Raw genomic sequence first — 20111 nt, forward strand, 5'->3', positions numbered from 1 at the left:
AGCGCGAATCGCAAGCAGCTAGCCAATGGTTGATTGTTGATCGGTAGTTACCGGCTCCGTTAGGCTAGTCATAGTGGGGAGTAACTTAGACTAGTAACATGACACATGTTACTAGTCTAAGTTAGTACCTCCATAGTGGGTAGTAACTTATATGTGGTGTCATGCATTGTATCAATTACTATAATGTAGACTCAACTTGTCTTGGGGTGTGTGATGTTATGGTAATATAGCTAGTTACCACCTCACTCTCTTTCTTCATTCATTATCATGCCATGTCACCAAAATATATTGAATTGTGTGATGTTACTAGCTAAGTTGCCGCCACGATGAGGAGTCTTAGAAAAATCCTCACCCCAGGGCGAGCGCTCTCCAACCGACCCGGAGTGGCGTCGACGCGGCCGCCGCCGGCGACGTGGTCGATCACCGCGTGCCCGACTTACCTCCCCGCCGCCGAGAACGTCCTCCCCGGTCGGAGCAACGGCGGCAAGCGCCACTCCTTCGTACTCCGCCCGCCGCCTCGGCCTCGGCGTCACCTCTCAACGCGGCCTCGCGTTGGCGCTCACCGAGCACGGCAAGAAGCCACCCGCCGAACCCGACAGGAAGCAGCCCGCCGAGCCCGACAAGAAGCGGCGCGGCCTGAAGCTCCTCCGCTTCCTGCGGAGCAGGCTCGCGCGAGTGTCGCGGCTCCCCTCCGTTCTGCGGCACATGAAGCCACCGCTACCGCCTCCGCCGCCGTCACCGCCGCGCGCCGCCGTTGCCAATTCGGGTCCTCGCACTCCGGCGATCCCCTTTCTCATGGTTCGTCCAAGCTAATGCCTCTAATTACCGAACTACTTTATCCAATTTCTTGGTCTGACATAGGGCTGTCAAAAATATTCGGGCTCGACAAACAGTTTGAGCTTGATTCGTTATTGGCTCGACTCGAGTTCGACTCGAGAACTAATCAAACCAAGCTCAAGCCTGATATAGAGCTCGCGAGCTTTAAAGCTCGGGTTCGAAACAGTTTGTTAAAGCTCGTTAGGAAAATGTTATGTCCTGTTATCATGAGCGACATTAATAGAAACGTGATTGGGTGATCAATACACTAGGGCCATTCACGTGCCAACATGAGTATACGACTGGCCCATCCCTTGAAATCTAAAGTATGAGAACGGCCTGTTATAGTACTTTTTCTTTCTAAAGTATGAGATACTAATCCACATGCACCGGCCCAGTAAAGCCTTTTACGGAAAAGCACCACCCATTGTTTTACCCAGCACCCCAGCGCAGAACAAGATGGGATTTAGTCCCACCTCGACTGCCATAGATAAGTGACGGTGGAGCAGTGTCTATAAAAGCAAGCCTCCGGGGAAAGGCAAGCGGAGGACGCACGACATAATTCTTCTGGTTAGGAGCCCGTGCGAAAAAATAATTAAATTAAAATATATAAAAGCTTGCGAGCCTGGTGGGCTCGTTGAGCATTCGGCGAGCCGAGCTCAAGCCTTGCTGCAAGCTCGCGAGCCGAGCTCGAACCTAAAATTTGGCTCGAAGTGTCTGTCGAGCTCGAGCCGAGCCAGGGTGTGTTCGCTCGAGTTCGGCTCGTTGACACCCCTAGTCTGACATTCTTGTTCCTTATTACCTACGCTCTCGCAGAAGAATCTTGCGCTGATGCGGCCGGCGACGACGACGGTGTTTTGCTTCGTCGCCGGGTTCGCCGTCTCCGTGGCTTCCATCTCGGCGCTTCGCCTCATGGTAAATTGCTACACCATGCCCCACCTACACTCGTGCTACGTTTAGCTCTGCAGACTTACTCCATTTCGAAGAAAAAAAGCTCTGCAGACTTACTGCAAGATCTTGTCCTGCATGATTTTTGCAAGAAACAAGCGCATCATTTAGATTTGGTTCTGAGCTCTCATCTAAGCTTGCAGGCCGGATTCATGATACCGAGTGGGAGCTGCACACTATGGAGATGTTTCTTGGCGAAGAAATTCCTCCAGTTCTTGGGGCCTCCTCTCTTTGAGTGGCTCTCCAAGATTAGCCTGAAGCTTGTCAATTTCTTGGATGCTCCTGTTCTCTGTGAGTGGCTCGCACGCCCGAAGCTTACTCTGAAGTGCCTCTTTAACAAGTAGAAATTTGTCTAGTGCTGATAGCAAATGTAATTTGGTCCTGTTTATTATATTTACCGAGCCGCTCGATTGTCCAAATGAGGACCATGGAAAATATTCATGGAACAAGAATCTTGAGTGTGATCTGAATATGTGCATAGCAATACCTGTTCTACTTCTTGCAAAATGGGAATCATTGTGAATGTTGAAGTCCAGACATGCCATGTCGGGTAGATTTTCCAGCCTTGTAAGCAGACCACAACCAAATATCTACGAGTAAACAGTATCTCAAATTTTCGACAAAACTTACTACTCTCAAACCAGCAACAGAGTAAAGGATCAATATAGCTTACTATGGGACATAAACATAATCGAGAGTCAGGTCAGTTTCATACACAAATGACGTGCAATGTATGCGACTAAGACCTAATAATTTGTGGACAGCTCTTTTCTCCTACAGAAACAATGAGTGCTGAGTTTACTAGATTAGGAGCGAATCTTGACAGGAACTGTGCGTGTGGCTGTTTCTACATTCCTGTGTATGTTTCCCTTCAATAACGCGCAGCGTAGTGTCACTGAGATATGCATGGAAGAAGTAACGTCTTAGGTGGCACTTTTGAGATTAGGCAATCTTGACACGGAAATATGATAGGTTGTTGCTTAGAGCTAGCAAAGGAGGAACGTCATGTTCCCATCCTCCATCGTTTTGCGGAAGAACAGAGTGATGGCGTGATAGGATCTGTGATCCTACCAGGTCGGTTACATAGATTGTAAGGGTGGAAGTGTGCTGGACGAGGGAGAGGAAGGCGGCGCCGGCGGCTGGCCGCCGTTGCGAGGTTGGAGGAAGGCGGCGCAAGGGAAGGAGCGGCGGCTAGGGCAGGGAAGACTGGCAATAACAATCAGTACGATCTGTTTATTGCTTCCTTTCTCACGTACGTTACAACAGTATAAATAAGCTAATGAAAAGGATAAATGGGCTAAGCCCCTAATTTAGGCCCACTAATGGACTTCCTCCTGCTATAGGCCAAACCGGTCATAACATCTTCCCCCGCCTTCTCAAACAGCTCGAGGACGAGCTGGATAGCTGAAAACTGCTGGCGGAACTCATCCCGGAACGGCGTCGGCCTTGGAGACGGCCGCGTTAGCCAGCCCAGCTGCGACGACATTAGCCGCAACGTCGTATACGGTCTCCAAGTAGAACATGCGTGGACAAACGTGGCCCGGTACATAGAGCTCGTCGCAGTTGAAGCACAACCATTTACGACGGTGCTCGAGATGTTCGGCCGTGGTCAGCCAACGGAAAGGCCGCGTCGCGGCTGGATCGGAGTGCCCCGCATGAGTCACGGCCGTGAGCGCCTGGCCTGGTGGTGTCGGTGGAGGGCGGGCGGCCGGCCGAACGTCGCTGGCCGGGAAGGCCTGCTGCATGGCCCGCGTGCGCTGCTGGAAGGCGCGGGCGTAGTACATGGCCGACTGCAGGTTCTGGGGATCCCGCATCTCCACGTCGACGCGAATGTGGTCCGGCAGTCCGCCAATGAAGAGCTCGGCGCGCTGGCGAGCCGTCACGTCAGGCGCATGGCATGCCAACGTCTGGAATCGGTCGGCGAAGTCTTGGACCGAGGAGGTGAAGGGAAGGCGGCCGAGCTCGGCTAGCCGGCTCCCGCGTATCGGGGGCCCGAACCGGAGGAGACAAAGGTCGCAGAAACGCTCCCACGGAGGCATCCCGCCCTCGTCCTGCTCGAGGGCGTAGTACCACGTCTGGGCGGCGCCGCGGAGGTGGTAGGAGGCAATCCACGTGCGATCGAACGCCAGTGTCCGCTGCCCCCTGAAAAACTGGTCGCACTGGTTGAGCCAGTTCAGGGGGTCGACGGTGCCGTCGTAGGTGGCGAACTCCAGCTTGGTGAAGCGGGGCGGTTGCTGGCCGTACGGGACGACGACGACGGCTCCCTCGTGACGACTCATCGTGGCGGGGGCGAGTAGGTGGGCACCATGGGTCCCCCTGGAACTGGTGGCTGCCAGCGCCGGTGTAGGGGTCGGCGTACCCGGTGAAACCCCCGAAGGTCGTGGCCGAGGGCGACGCGGCCGGCTGGAGCACGATCGGCTGGGCGGGTGCGGTCGTATAGACTAGCGCGGTGAGCCAGGTCGGGAGTTGGGATGGCGAGGGCGGGAACCTGATCTGAGTGATCAGGACCCCCTGGTGGGAGGCGGCGGTCGACAGCGAGGGCGCGGGGGCCGCGGGCAGCGGCGGTGGTGGCGGCGCAGTGGCCGCCTGACTCAGCGGGGGCGACGCGTAGGGGCCCTGGAGGTACGTCCAGAGGTTCAAGGCCGCCAGGGAGAGATCGCGGATAGCCGTCGACATCTCCGCCGAAGAGAGCACGGGGGCCGGGTCGGTGACCGGCGCCGAGTGACCAGCGGCGGGCGCGGCGGTGGTGCCCGGTGGCACCGCCATGGAGATGGGCGGCGGCCCGGTGGTGGCGGCGACGGAGGCGGTGGGTTGGCCCGAAGACATAGTCGATCCCAAGCAATCAGATACCAAATTGATAGGATCTGTGATCCTACCAGGCCGGTTACGTAGATTGTAGGGGTGGAAGTGTGCTGGACGAGGGAGAGGAAGGCGGCGCAAGGGAAGGAGCGGCGGCTAGGGCAGGGAAGACCGACTCCTCAAGGAGTCGGCAATAACGATCAGTACGATCTATTTATTGCTTCCTTCCTCACGTACGTTTACAGCGGTATAAATAAGCTAATGAAAAGAATAAATAGGCTGAACCCCTAATTTAGGTCCACTAATGGGCTTCCTTGCTATAGGCCAAACCGGTCATAACATGGGCAACACATCAATGCATGCAGCAAGATACCATCATGTGCGTGCCTGCCCTCAAGAGCATATGTGGAAAATTCAATTGTCTCTTGTGGTTCACAAACATATACTGTATTACAAAGTTGAAACCGAGTGAAATGGTATTACCATAAATACTCAGTGAAAGTGGATGTGACAGTCCACATAAAAGTTTATGAGCTACTCCCTCCCTTCCTCTTTATAAGATGTTTGCCAAAACGTTTTATCAAAAAGGAACAGAGGTAGGCAACAATGCAACGAAAGATAGTTGCGTGCATCTAACGATATGTGCATCTAACAATAGTTTGTCAAAACTACTTTTTCAAAAAAAAATCGTGACAAACTTTATATTTATTTTGGTTGAAAATTATATTTAGGATCGTGTTTGGGGGATGTGTCTAGGAACAAGCGCCCCACAAGATGGCACCACGAAGCGGCGTCTCCCATTCGATCAATCCGACGCTTTTGCGTTATAACTACCCTGGTCTATCATCTCGTAATAATCACAAGCTTATAGAGCTGAGGTAACATGGATCAATGCACACGGTGTTTGAACACTTTTTCACGTGTGTTTGAACACTTTTTCACGTGTGTTTTAACACTTATTGAAAGGACATTAAACCAATCCCCATAATCCCAAAGTATATAACCTGATTTTTTTTTATAAAAAGCATATCATTCGGCTTTACAAGGCCTAATCTTCAAATGGGCTAATAGTTTAAGTCCTTCGCTGCAACATAGGCCCAATGGCTGAACTAAGATTGTTTTGGAAGTCTAACATTTTTAAATTAGACCAACTTTTAAAATAGAAATAACAACATATATCACATCAAATTACTATTATTAAAATAGGTACTACATGTCAAGATAAATCTAAGAATATTAATTTAGCGCCATAAATGATACCCTTTTTTTAAAGAGTTGATCAAAGGTAATAAAGTTTTATTTGATACAAACACAAACGTGCATTTATTTGTAGACGGAGGAAGTAACTAAGAGAATATGCACTTAATTGCTTAAACAAGTAAAATCGTAAAATAATCACTATTTTACGGTTTTGCGTAAAAAAAATATCATCTTCGATCCCGTAAAATGAGTTGGATCGTAATTTGTAAGGCCTGCCTCAAAACGTGTCTCATATGGGTATCGCTACCTAGAGCAAATGTCGGCCTTTTTCTAACGATTTCGGTCTCATATCCCTCGTATCTAAATTTTTGGGGTCAATTTTTAAGGCCCGCCTTAAAACGAGTCTCATATATACAAATTTTAAGGTACCTGCTTTTATTGGATATGTTAAAGATGTTCTAATCAAAATGTGTTAGCTATGGTCACCGGTATGATTGAAAAAAAAAAAGCTATGGCCGCCGGTACAAACCATTGGTCGCCGGACCTAATCCGAAAGGAATAGGGAAACCATAGATGGGTATAAACACGTCAGCACGTCCGAACCTAAGCTGAATCAGACGTATGATCCCTAGTCGCTTCCTGATATATATGTGTGCATTGATCAGGGATTGGTAAGCTTTAGCCGCGCGGAACCTGCATCGAAATTCGAAACGCACTGGGTTTAGATCGAGCACCTTCCCCCGTCTCGTCCCGTACGTGTTTGGCTTTCGCTCCATGGACGACAGCTCCGACGCCTCGTCGCCGGCCGCCGGGTCCTCTTCCTCCTCCCACCGATACCCCGACTGGGTGATACTCGATCCCCACACCCGCCTCAACTACCCGAGACCCACCCTGGATTACCCGGAGGAGCACTTCCGCGCGACCCACGCTTACGCGGAGACCTCCAAGGGCGACCCTGTCCGCGTCTCCTTCCGCGCCGTGCCGCCGCCAGGGACCTCCCGCATCTACATTCGATGGACTCCTTCACCGGAAGAGGAGGAAGAGGAAGAAGAAGAAGAGGAAGAAGAAGAGGAGGAGGAGGAGGAGGAGGAGGAGGAAGAGGAGGAAGAAGAAGAAGAGAAGGAGAAAGAGGAAGAAGAAGAAGAAGAAGAAGAAGAAGAAGAAGAAGAAGAAGAAGAAGAAGAAGAAGAAGAAGATCGCTGGAATCGGTACTACGGCGGGGAACCCACGATCGTGGCTGCCCACGGCAACTCTATCCTTCTGCAGCTCACCACCCACGCCCACCACAACAACGGCTCAGACTTCTTCGTCTACACGATCCGCTCCATCGGGCAGCAACCCTCGCTCCAGCGTCTCCCCAGCTGCGACCACAAATTCACAATCGGCAACCACCGGTGTGGATTAGAGCACATGTTCCGGCTTCAAGGCATCGGCCTCCTATGCCACGCTGCCACGGGAGAATTCACGGTGGCGGACCTCATGGTTGTACCCAAACCCAACGCCTTCCAACACCATGATACTCCGGTGGAAGCCGGGCTCTGCGTCTACCGCTCCTGTCGCCCCGAGGATGGCTGGGAGGCCACAAGGCCACGGATCCACCATGAGAGTGGGCAAGGCAAGGACCTGATCTTCTGGGAAACCGACGCGGTGGTCCCCTTCGGCGACTCCCTGTGCTACGTCGATTACTTCCGCGGCATCTTGTGTTAGCCCAGCCCCACTACGCCGTCGAGTACGGTCCGACGACGATCGACGATGAAGACTTCCGGCGAGACGACGTACGTACCAGCAAATCCCCCTGCTGACCTGCACACGTACAAAGCAACAAACTAGCGATCGATCTGAATTGTTAGCTAGCTATATTCGTACGTACGGAGAATCGATTGGATTGCAACAGGTGCGTGTCGCACCTGTAGTTTCTATTGCTTCAACTCACGATTTACAAACTAGCTATTACAGAGATTATATAGTAGCTCAGCTTCTAACCGAATCGAACAATGACTCTATGGCTAAACCGACCAGGACAACGTATCCTAATCCAACTCTACGGAACAACGACGCACACGACGCCTTGCCAGCGTCGGAGTGATTATTTCCAACAATCACCCCCCTAAGCACGATGTGCTCGTCTTCACAGCTTGGACGCCGATCCTTCGTCGCATCTCCAAGAACTTCAGTCGACCCAAAGACTTGGTCAGAATATCTGCAAGCTGATCATCGGTGCGAACATAGTTGACTTCAATCTTGCTCTCCTCTACACACTCCCGTATGTAGTGATACCTCGTATCAATGTGCTTACTCCTGTCATGGTGTACCGGATTCTTGCACAAAGAGATTGTGGACTTGTTGTCAACATTAAGCACCACCCGTTCCGCTTCCTCGTTCATGAGGTTACCGAGTAGCCTTCCTAGCCACACACCTTGACACGCCGCGGTTGCAGCTGCTATATACTCAGCTTCACAGGAAGATAATGCAACTACCTTTTGCTTCTGTGATAGCCAACTTACGATGCTATTTCCAAGGAAATATGCCACGCCCGAGGTACTCTTACGGTCGTCAACATCGCCTGCCATGTCGCTGTCACTATAGCCAAGTATCTTCACCTTCCCCTTCTCCTTCAAATAGACAATACCGTAGTCAGTTGTCCCTTTGATGTACCTGAGTATATGCTTCACCGCTGCCCAATGTTCTGTTGTGGGCGCTTCCATGTAGCGACTCACAATACCAACGGAATAGGCCAAGTCCGGTCTTGTGTTCACGAGATACCTCAAACTTCCGACCACACTCCTATACTCCATTGCATCAACCGCGGGTGCTTCGCTCTTCTTGCTTAGTTTAAGCCGAGGTTCCATTGGAACTTGAGTTGGATTGCAATCTTCCATGCCACAATTCTCGAGTATTCTCTTCGCATATGCCTCCTGGCATAGTGTAATCTCACCCAGCTTTTGTTGCACCTCGATCCCAAGATAGTAGGTCAACAAGCCTAGATCACTCATCTTGAATAACTCCTTCATCTGTAGCTTGAACTTAGCAATCTCCTCCTCATCCGCTCCGGTTATCAATAGGTCGTCGACATAGATGCCAACTAGTAGACGATCCCTTCCTTGACCTCGCTTATACATAGCATGCTCCAGTGGGCTCTTCTCGAATCCGAGAGAGATCAATGTACGATCAAGCTTGATGTTCCATGCCCGAGGGGCCTGCCGTAGCCCGTACAATGCCTTGTGTAGCTTCAATACCTTGTGTTCCTCTCCTTGCTTGACGTATCCCGGTGGTTGCCTCACATAGACTTCTTCTTCCAACTCCCCATTCAAAAACGCGGATTTCACATCCATGTGATGCAACTTCCAAGATTCTTGAGCCGCGAGAGCGATAATTAATCTCACCGATTCCATCCTTGCAACGGGAGCGAACACTTCTTCGAAATCCACACCTTGCTCTTGCACGTAGCCCTTGGCCACTAGCCTTGCTTTGTGTTTCACCAAATTCCCTTCGGCATCCTTCTTGATCTTGTACACCCACTTGAGCCCTATGGCTTTTTGGCCGTTGGGTAGATCGACAAGCTTCCATGTATTGTTGTCACGGATCGACACCAACTCCTCATCCATAGCACGACGCCAACACTCCTCCGTGTTTGCGTCCTCGAACTTCGTCGGTTCCTCGGTGAGTAAACACCGACCTTGTCCTCTCCCTCGCGCACGCGTTGTGCGAAGGGTCTCCGGCGGATATAATTCCAGTACACTTCGAAATTTTTCCGGAGTAGGCGGACGTCTCCTTTCTTCCGATGCACTTGGAAGAGACACGGAAGCTGACGTAGTACGTGTTTCAGCGTCTGCTGAATCTTCAGTAGCTCGCGGGGAAACAGGACGATCAGAGCCACCCTGTGATTCCCGTCCACGTCCTGGTGATGGAACAGCACCACGCCCAGCTAGGCTTGCTGGACTGCTGGGTGAAGCTTCAAAGCCACCACGTGGGGTGCTTGGTTCTTCATCCGGCGTCCCTGGCTCCTCCCAGTCTGGGCCGCGCGCCCAGCTCCGTGAGCTGCTGCTCGCTCCAGGACTCCTGTACGGAGAGCTCCCTGGCGGCTCGGTCGAGCGAGCGCTCGACTCGCTGCCGTTCCGCGCGCTGTTCCGATCGCTAGCACCATCAGACGTAGCGCTGCTGCTGCTCGCGCCCGGACCTCCATCTTCTGAACCAGAACCAGCGCCTGAATCTGTAACGCCCCGCGACGCTGTTTCTTGATCATCTACATGTGAATCACTGTAAACCACAGTAAATATCTCGTCTGAGATCGACTGTACCGGTTCCGCGGAGCCCCAATTCCATGATTTCTCCTCCTCGAAGACGACGTCGCGTGTCACCACCAACTGTTTATTCACTGGATTGTACGCGCGATACGCCTTCGAACCGGCTTCATAGCCGATCATGACCATTGGAGTACTTTGATCCGCCAACTTGCTAGTATGCCCGGCCACCGTCTTCACATGCGCCACGCACCCGAAAGTGCGAAGATGATCAACCGAGGGCTTGCGTCCGTACCATGCTTCGTACGGTGTCATACCAACCACGCTCTTAGTTGGTGCCCTGTTCAGTAGATAGACGGCCGTCGTGACCGCCTCGCCCCAAAACCTGCCCGGCACGCCTTTGCTTTTCATCATGCTACGTGCCATGCCCGGCACGCTCTGATACCAATTGTTGGCCCAGACCCGGCGGTACTCTCGCCGATCTGATACCAAACACAGCCCCTACCGTCGAGTGCTTTCCGACGACTGACGACGAAGTGATTTACGGCAAGATGTCACGCACGTACACACGCACTTCCAACCAGCTAGCCTTGATCTGTTGATCTCTAGCTAGCACAACACACGCGACACAAGAATCGATTAGATTGCCACAGGCACATATCGTGCCTTTGCTTTCCTTGTATTGATTCCTCAACTCACGGTGGTGTTTACAGCCTAGCTATTACATGGATATAAATACTAGGCAAAGCACCCAACGGAGTCGACTTGGTATCCCAGCGTCCAACTCGGTATAGAGCCTATACCCAACACGACGCCACCCCGGTGTACTAACCCGGTTTAAACCTACTCGTTGTAGAACTCTAATCCTACCCGGACACACGTATAATACGTGTATACGACAGAACTACGAGTGCACGCCGCCGTGCTGGTACTGGAGTGCTTATTTCTAACAATCACCCCCTAAGCACGACGTGCACTTCATTTCGACCTGGGTCCCAAATGTGCCAGCTGCTTCTCGCGAGCGTCTTCCTCGGCATTGCTTTTGCCGCTCCTCGTGGCACCCATGTCACCGACTTTACCTTCGTCGGTCTCTCCATGCCTTGACGCCGACCTTCCTTGTCCGCATCTTCAGTCTTCACCGGTACCTTGATGAACAAACATTTCTTTTTGCGTTTCATCTTCACAGGATTATTCACCGTCCGAAGTTCCTTTTTCGGATAGTAATCCAACACGCGTCGCATGCGTGCTCTCATCGGTCGTAGTCGTCTCGTCTCCAGTACAGTCGGAGATAGCACGACATACTCTTCTGCGTCCGACGTCGTACTTGTTTCTTCACTTGCGGATCCTTCATTTGCTGGCTGAGGACCCACATCGCTTCTTTGCGACTCACCTTTGTAATCTCGTCGAAGTACTTCCTCCCCGAGATTCAAAGGAACATGCACAACTAGCTCCTTGCATGATGGATGCGATTCCAGACGGTTCTTTTGGCCATGCATCCACGTACATGCTAGCTCGTGCATAGCTAGACCCATTAGCTCTAGACATACATAACGTGTATGCCTTTTTGCTGGAATGTCTGCCTCCAGCCAAACTGGTATAGCCTGGCCAAGGCTTCTTATGTCTTCTGGCTCGGTCGAAACAGCACATAGGCTGCTTTCATCTAGCCAATTTTCTGGGTTGTTGAACCCTTCTCTTTCTGGATCTCCGTGTGGAGCACCTTCTGACAAACCACTTCTTTCTGGTCCGTCACCAAGCGCCCCTCCTGGGTCTTGGCACTCTGGTGCGGCAGCTTCTGGCACCACGTCACATGAGACTTGCCCTCCTGGGCACTCCTTTGGCCCAAGCTCCTCACGTGGAAATCCTTTTTCTAGACCTCCTGGCCTCAGTACATGAACGCTGCTATGCCTGCTTGATGGGCCGCCTCCCTCTAGCCCTCCTCCAGCTGGACCTCTCTGAAGGTCTTCAACCTGGACGTGGTTTCCAGGCGCATCAGTCCTAGCCCAAGCCAGGCTCCCTGGCCGATCGGTAGAGTTGCTGCTCGCTGCGAAGCTCCTTGGACAACGCTGGACTGCTCCATCGCCATAACCAGCTGCACACGCACCAGCGTTAGTCCCGACGTCCACGTATGGAGTTGCTTGAGCTGCGTGTGTGCCACCGACGCCATAGCCGGTGCTCGTGTCAACGTCTTCACGAGTTTCCTTCCTTTGATCATCTGCATGCTCAAAAACACTGCTCACAACAGTAAAACTCTCGTCCGGTTCCGTGGAGTCCCAAATCCATGATAGGTCTTCCTCAAAGACTACGTCACACGCGACAATCACCTTGTTCGTCGAGGGATTGCACAAACGGTACGCTTTCGAGCCTTCTTCATAGCCAGTCATGATCATTGGAGTACTCCGATCCACCAAGTTTCTTTTATGGCCGGACACCGTCTTGACATGCGCCACACACCCGAAGGTGCGAAGATGATCAACCGAGGACTTTCGTCCGTACCATGCTTCGTACGGAGTCCTACCAACCATACTCCTAGTTGGCGCCCTGTTCAGCAAGTAGACAGCTGTGTTAACTGCCTCACCCCAGAACTTTCCTGGCAAGCCTTTGCTTTCCATCATGCTCCGCGCCATGGCCACCACTTTATGCTTCAATTCACCACCCCGATCTATGCGTAGGGACTTCTTCACCCTCGCCTTGACCTCTCCAGCTTCCTTGATCTTCTCGAATGCTTGTATAGCTTGATCCTTACTTTTCAGCAACACAATCCACATGTATTGACTGAGATCATCCACCACAAGCATGAAGTACTCATTACCGGACGGGGTTGCGGGTGAAATTGGACCGCATATATCGCCATGAACGAGCTCCAAAGCTTCACTTGCCTCATCCGTGGTTTCGCGTGGAAACGGGGCACTCCGTTGCTTCTCGACGACACCTTCGTCGCATAGCTTTTTCACGTGATCCACACACGGTAGACCATGATCCGTCACAATCTCCGTCTCCTCCTCATCCTTCTGCTCGCATACTTCGAGCATCAGCATCATCGGTCCATCATCTCCTTCCTGGGCGATGAGAGCCCTTTCCTTCGGCTTCGGTGGTTTCCGGCAATCAACCTTGAAGTGACCGAGCTCACCGCAGTTATGACATCTTACTTTCTTTATGTCAAACTTCCTCCTCGGCGGAGCGTCGTCCTCGTCCTCCCCTGCGATGTACTTTTTCGCTGGGCGAGAAACTTCTTTATCACTTCTGATGTCATATGCCTTATCGCCTTTCTCTTTGGCGGCCACCGCCTGCCACTGGGCACGGGTAAGCATAACGTGCTCATCCGGTACCACATCACCGTAGGTGATCTTCATCCGCTCGTCATGAGCCTTGAACCGTCCAACTAGATCATCCATCGTGAGAGTCTTGAGATCAACGCACTGCTCGATCGCCGAAACAACGGACAAGTAACGCGGTGGCGCCGCGCGAAGGAAACGCCTTACAATCGAGATCTCCTCGAGCTTCTCGTCGAGCGCGCGAATCCCATTGACCAATGTAGCGACCCTCGAAGCGAAGGCGTCCACCGTCTCATCTTCTCCCATCTCCAGATTCTCGTACTTCTTCTGCAAGGTTTGTAGGGCCGCCTCGCGGACGCGCTCGTGACCAAGATTTAGCGTCTTGATCGTCTCCCACGCTTCCTTTGCAGATGTCTTCGAGATTAGGTGCTGCCTCACGTCCATCGGCATCACCGAGCAGATGGCCGTGAGTGCCTGTCGGTCCTTGCGGTACATCGACGCGCCCTTCTTGAACTCGTCGCCGCCGGGATCAACAGCCTCCCAGATTTCGTTGGACTCGAGCGCCCACATCATCGTGGTCGCCCACACCGTGTAGTTGTCGCGGATGTACTGCGGATACTGCGTCGACACCGGCGCCGCGGCGCCGGAAGACTCGCCCACTTCCTTCGTCATGACCTCCCGTTACTAGGAGATCCTCCACGAGGCTCTGATACCAATTGTTAGCCCAGCCCCACTACGCCGTCGAGTACGGTCCGACGACGATCGACGATGAAGACTTCCGGCGAGACGACGTACGTACCAGCAAATCCCCCTGCTGACCTGCACACGTACAAAGCAACAAACTAGCGATCGATCTGAATTGTTAGCTAGCTATATTCGTACGTACGGAGAATCGATTGGATTGCAACAGGTGCGTGTCGCACCTGTAGTTTCTATTGCTTCAACTCACGATTTACAAACTAGCTATTACAGAGATTATATAGTAGCTCAGCTTCTAACCGAATCGAACAATGACTCTATGGCTAAACCGACCAGGACAACGTATCCTAATCCAACTCTACGGAACAACGACGCACACGACGCCTTGCCAGCGTCGGAGTGATTATTTCCAACATCTTGTTCGTGGACGTGCTCAGCGTGTGCCCCCAGCTCCGGTACGTCCGGCTGCCCGTGAGCATCCCGGCCGCCGGTGACCCCGTTGATCGTAATACTGGTGAACTCAAGGAGTGCCCCGACTCGTACCGAAGCGTGTGTGTCACCGTCACCGATGGTGGAGCCACCACCATGAAGTTCGTCGAGGTCGTCTCCTCCACCGTCTTCGTCTCCGGCAGCCGCGCACCCGCTTCCTCTTCGTTCGCCATCAATGTGTGGAAGCTTGTTAGGCAAGATAACATGACAACATGGGAGAAAGAGACCTCTATGGAGGACACCGAGCTCTGGTCTCTGCAGGGCTACGGCGACCTCCTCCCTCGTGTCGCGCCGAAATTCCCCCTCGTCAGCATGAAAGAGCCCCAGGTCATCTGCTTCGTGCTGGGAGATAATCGTAACTTTAGGTCCGGGGACGCCGCCGACGGCGACGGTACATGGGTCATCGTGGTTGACATGTTGAGCAAGACCCTGCGATCGTCGTCCAGATACACCATTGCACGTATGAACTGCTTCGAAAGCGATGGCAACATGGCGTCTGCAAGCCTCTTTTATAATCGTCCGTTCATGGCTTGCGAGTTCTCTAGCTACCTAACAAAACAAGTAATGTGATATCGCTTCGCCAACATACGAACTGACACGCGAGCCAGCGCCCTTTAGTTTGTTTATTGTCACTACGAGTCGGTTGGCAATATTTGCTCGTCTGGTGCAAATTTATTCTAAAACTGGGATTTGAAAGTAGTAGATTCGGTGTTCATATGGTTACTTAATTGCCATATATATTCTAAAATGGGAGAAATCCTTGTCGGATGGCTGACACCGATGCGGTGACGCTCATGTGCGCCGCCATTCCTTCTTGAGGAGCGTCGGGGTTCCTCTTCCCCACAACCCTCCCGCATATCAGGGGAAATCATAGGCTTTGTCCGGGCAGCAGCGTCGTCATCGTCGCATCCCTTCTTGAAGGTGTTGCTTTGGTATGCGGCACTTCAGAGAGCTAAGTTCGTGGTGGGAATTCTCCGGAGGGCGCAGCGGTTGCGGATCATCAGCTTTGTCGACATTGTTTTCTTTTTTCTTCTTCTTTTGTTTCTTTTGGGCTTTGGTGTGCTGTTTGCCCAGCGGTGATCTCCATCTTGTATCGGTTGGTTGCTATATTAATATAGCGGGGCGAAAGCCTATTTCGAGGAACAAATTCTCATTTTTTATCTTTCACACTAATCTTTAAACTTGAACTTTTGCAGATCACTTAATCATAAAAACTAGAATGTGGGAAAAACATTTTGGACATTTATGTCATTATGCATATATATATTTCAAGAATTTATTTTGAATTTTAAAATAATTTGAAATTTGAAGTTGCAAAAAAAATACCAAACTATTTTCCCCCATTCTATTTGTTACTTTTAAGCGACTTGCAGAAAAATCAAATCAAAATATTATGTAATTTAAGAGATATAAAAAAAGAAAAATTCAAAAACATACAGGTGCACAAAGCGCACCTGCACCATTGAAGATTTCCCTTATCTATTGCTCATTTTCTGTTAAGGATGTGATCGACATGGCCGTGCTTTTATAATGCCAACTTTACATGTTACATATCGTGACTACCATTTTATGCCAAGCAGGACGGTCCAACTTTGTGCTCTGGTCCCATTATGTTTTCATGCTAGATCTTATCACTCTTATGACTACTATGATAAGATGAAATTTTGGGTCTTAACTTTGGAAAAAATATGTGCATGGATGATTCTCACATTTGGCATTTCTTTCTAGGCCAAGGAAGAATCTTGCATGAGCAACTTTGTGCCTCTAGATAGATGAGAGCTTGGGGACATGCAAAGATCCGGGGCATCAGAGAGGGGAATCGACGGCGGTGGTCATGACGGCTTAGGGCAACATTTTGGTGAACACTTTACCAAAGTCCACAACACGCCCTAATATAGCCGAGCAAAACCCATATATGAATAGCAAATAGCACTAGCTCTAAAATTTTCATATAGAAATGTAACAAATCTATCGCCCTTGTAAAGGATTTCTGTATATTGACCTCATGTAGTGGCCAAATTTGGTTTAGCTGATCTTGTAACAAAGAAGTCAATGTTAATAATGAAAATTTGACTAGATTTTTTTTTGCTGGTGGATGAGTATAAGTGCTTGTCATCAATGATTAGTTTATTGATCTGCATTACTAAAAACCGGTTACTAATGAGGTTTACTGGATTTTTTTAAACCCATGATGTTTAGCTACTGATGTCTAACTGCAAGAGATGCATGACATTTTGTATGAATTGTGCACGTGTGTGCTATTTGAAATAGGCCAATTATCAAAGTCAAGATCATACTCCCAGTTGCAACTAGAAAAATCTGAGTTTCAACCCATATTGTACTAAAAAGATTCTAGTTGCAGTCCATACGTTACTGACAAAATCTCAGCTAGGATCAATATATAATTGTCGAAATATCACTTGTGTACCATTTACAATCAAGAAAATAGTAGTTACAATCCATGAGTAACTGAAAAAATCTCAGTTGCAACTCATATGTAACTGCGAAAAGTCTCAGTTGCTACACATGTGCAACTGGAAATGTTTTGGTTGCTACTAATATATTTTCGATCTTAAGTCATATTGACTTTTTAATTGCATGCATACCATGTGTAATAATTTTCCACAAGTTATAAAAACATATGCAACTAAATCTTGCTTCATACACCGAGTATAGCTGATCTCCTGGGTTGTACGCTGATTTTTCTCTCTTTTGCAAAGCGGTCAACAACGGACAAGAACAACACAAAAAAAGAGCCACAAATTAAGAACAAAAAGCGCACGTTTATACCCCAAAGGCTAGCTCACGAGAGGATCCACCAACGCATCACGAAGCAACAGCCACCAGGCACCAGCCCACGTCAAAGCAAAACAGGAAATGTGCGACACAAAGCAACAACAACCTGCACTAATTTTGGCGCACCAGATCCTAATGGCTATCAAGGTGACTGAGATACTAGATCTCACGCTCGGCATGTACAATGGTAGGGAAAACGCGTCTTTACTTAGCGGTTCACGTCATCTAGAGAAGACACTAAATATAAATGGTATGATGCATTATCTCTTATTGTTATCCCTAAAAATAAATGAAAATCAATTAAATTTTAAAAAGAAATTGAATTGATAAGGAAAGATAAATAGTACAATGGAGAAAATAGACTTCTCTTATTTCAAAAGAGATCATCCCTTAGCTAAGGGAAGGCTACCTTCTCTTTTCTCAATCTCTCTCCGCCAACTAAGCAAAAATTCTACGTAGCAACCATAAGGGAAGGCTGACGTCACCCCATTTTACATGCCCTAAGAAATAGCAATTTCGTTAAAATTAATTAACCAATATTTTTTAAGATTATAAAATGAATGTGCTTACTAATTAGATTAGATCAGCACAAACACGTGTAATTAATTCGCAATCTCGCAATCAACAAATTTCAGGCGTCTTAGCATTCTAGGGGTATTTTAGACAAATTTTCGTCTCTACCAAAGAGGAAAATTTATCATAACAGATTTCTCACCACAAAATCCTTGAGATCAGATTCATCTCGTAACTTCGTTGGCAACACCGGCAACCCAAACAAAGAGTCCCTAAAAAAGAATCATAGTTATTGTAAAAATATAGTAAAAAAAATACTTGCATTATCTATACTATTATATTAGAGTTGGTCGTATGTCGTCAAATATTGCAAGATTGTGTTGGTCGTAGGTCGTCAAACACGTTTGGTGAAGGAGATTCGGAGTATCTGGACCATCTGATCTAATCTCACGGTGTTTCGTTCATCGCGCGGCCGCGTCCCGCTGCGAACCAAAACAGGGTCTTACCCCATCATCCCGCATGGCGGCATCCATTCACTTCTCCCTCCGCTGCACATCGACGACACCCCTCACCCCCGCCTCCGGTGCCCCTCCCACCTCCTCACGCTGGCGCCAGATCCGGTCATCACCGCCTCCACTACGCGGATCCGTCCTCCACTTGCATTATCCGGCTGTCACCGCCTCTCCCTCGATTGTCCCTGTCCTCCACTATACTCATAGGGTTGACATGGAGGTATAAGGCCCCCCTAGATCACAGGCAGGAGTAGTAGCACGAGGCGCGGATCGAGGCATGGATGTGGGCATATGTGCCGCAAGATCTGGGTATGGAGTCCCCGATCCGAACTCCTCGCTTGATCTGAAAGGTTTTAAACCTGAAATTTTGTCATAAAAATAAAAATAAGAAGAAAAAGAAAAAACCTTCTAAGGACCTGTTCTGGGCCGACCCAACAAAATCCGTGAGGGAGGTGCACGTGAGCGATGTATAGGAGTTTCCTACTTTTTTACCCAGGATACAATAAAAGTAATTTCCTAGGAAAATGTTTTTATACAAGTACAATAACTGATCATCTTTAAAAAAAATTTAAAAAACAATTTTTTAACCCTTTTTTGATTTTTCCAAGTATGGGGTGTGTACCTAACTTCCAATTAGCCTCCGAACGTTTGCCAAGAAATAGCAGGCTTTATGGGCCTTATTACTACTCGGCCTATATAGTCGTGTTGGGCCAACAAGCTGGCCACAACATAGTGAGCATGGATGAAATTGGACGGGAGCGCCTATTCACCGCATTTAGCGGGAGGGAAGGTTTCCTCCGCTCAAGGTTCTTTCTCCTGGGCCGCTTCAAACGTGGCCCAATAAGCCTACTGTTTTTTTCCATTTAGTTTGGATTTAAAATCTGAACAAAAAATTTAAACAGAACAAATTTTGAAATCAAAAAATTTAAAAACCGAACAATTTGAAAACAAAGAATTTTAAAATCAAACAAATTTGAGATTCGAACAAATTTTGAATTTGAACAAATTTCGAATTTGAACAATTTTGCAATTTGAACAAATTTCTATTTTGAATTTAAACATTTTCAGATTTATTTTTTGTTAAGATTCTGAAAAAATTCAGAATAAAGAATTTCATATGGAACAAAATTCAAATTTGAACAAATTTCAATTTTGAACATCTTTTGAATTTGAACAACTTTCAAATTTAAACAATTTTATAATATGAACATTTTTAAAATCAGAACAAAAAAATTCTGAACAAATTTCGAAATCAGTAGAAAAACCGAAAACAAACAATCCAAAACTGAAAAAACCTGGAAACCTCAGAAAAAACCGGAAAACGAAGAAAAAGCCTGTATGTGATAAGCGCTACTGGGCCGGCCCAGCCCATCCGTCGCTTGAGCGGGAGCGATTCGCTCCCGCAATAGGCGGCGAATAGGGATTGCCAAATTGGACACCGAGTAGTCAGTCTAGTCTACACCTGGGCAAAGTTCGGGCCGGGCCGGGTTTCGGGTCGGGCTTTAAAAAGCCCGCGGGTAAAAAGTCAGGCCCGAGCCCGGCCCGGCCCGACCGTCGGCCCTGTAAATTAAGCCCGAACCCGGCCCGAACGAGCAAAAAGCCCGGCCCGGCCCGAGAAGCCCGGCCCGACCAGGCTAAAATGCACAAAAATGAAGGCCCGAACCCGGGCCGGCCCGATGTTCGGGCTCAGATTTCAGGCCCGAACCCGGCCCGAAGTGCAAGCCCAACCCGGCCCGGCCCGGGATTTTTGGGCCGGGTCGGGCCGGGCTGCCCATGCCCAGATGTAGTCTAGTCTAGAAGAAGGAATCCCCTCGGCGACGCCAATG

The 20111-nt window shown here is 49.5% G+C and overlaps 1 protein-coding gene across 1 annotated transcript; it reads left to right on the plus strand.

The window, feature by feature from the left end:
* Positions 1–326: 326 nt before the first annotated feature.
* Positions 327–2159, plus strand: LOC124664687. Its single transcript, XM_047202147.1, has 4 exons — positions 327–500; positions 568–798; positions 1633–1731; positions 1908–2159. The coding sequence occupies exons 1-4, from the start codon at positions 327–329 to the stop codon at positions 2106–2108; spliced, it is 705 nt and encodes a 234-aa protein (XP_047058103.1). The 3' UTR covers positions 2109–2159.
* The last annotated feature ends 17952 nt before the right edge of the window (positions 2160–20111 follow it).

The sequence above is a fragment of the Lolium rigidum genome, chromosome 6, assembly GCF_022539505.1.
Source record: "Lolium rigidum isolate FL_2022 chromosome 6, APGP_CSIRO_Lrig_0.1, whole genome shotgun sequence".
In the NCBI taxonomy this organism is placed as follows: domain Eukaryota; kingdom Viridiplantae; phylum Streptophyta; class Magnoliopsida; order Poales; family Poaceae; genus Lolium; species Lolium rigidum.

Excerpts from the sequence above, each read along its gene's own strand:
- LOC124664687 (XM_047202147.1), top strand. The coding sequence starts at position 327 with ATGAGGAGTCTTAGAAAAATCCTCACCCCAGGGCGAGCGCTCTCCAAC. Across the intron at positions 501-567 it reads GCGGCAAGCGCCACTCCTTC|CACGGCAAGAAGCCACCCGC; the intron begins GTACTCCGCCCG and ends GCGCTCACCGAG. Across the intron at positions 1,732-1,907 it reads TCTCGGCGCTTCGCCTCATG|GCCGGATTCATGATACCGAG; the intron begins GTAAATTGCTAC and ends CTAAGCTTGCAG.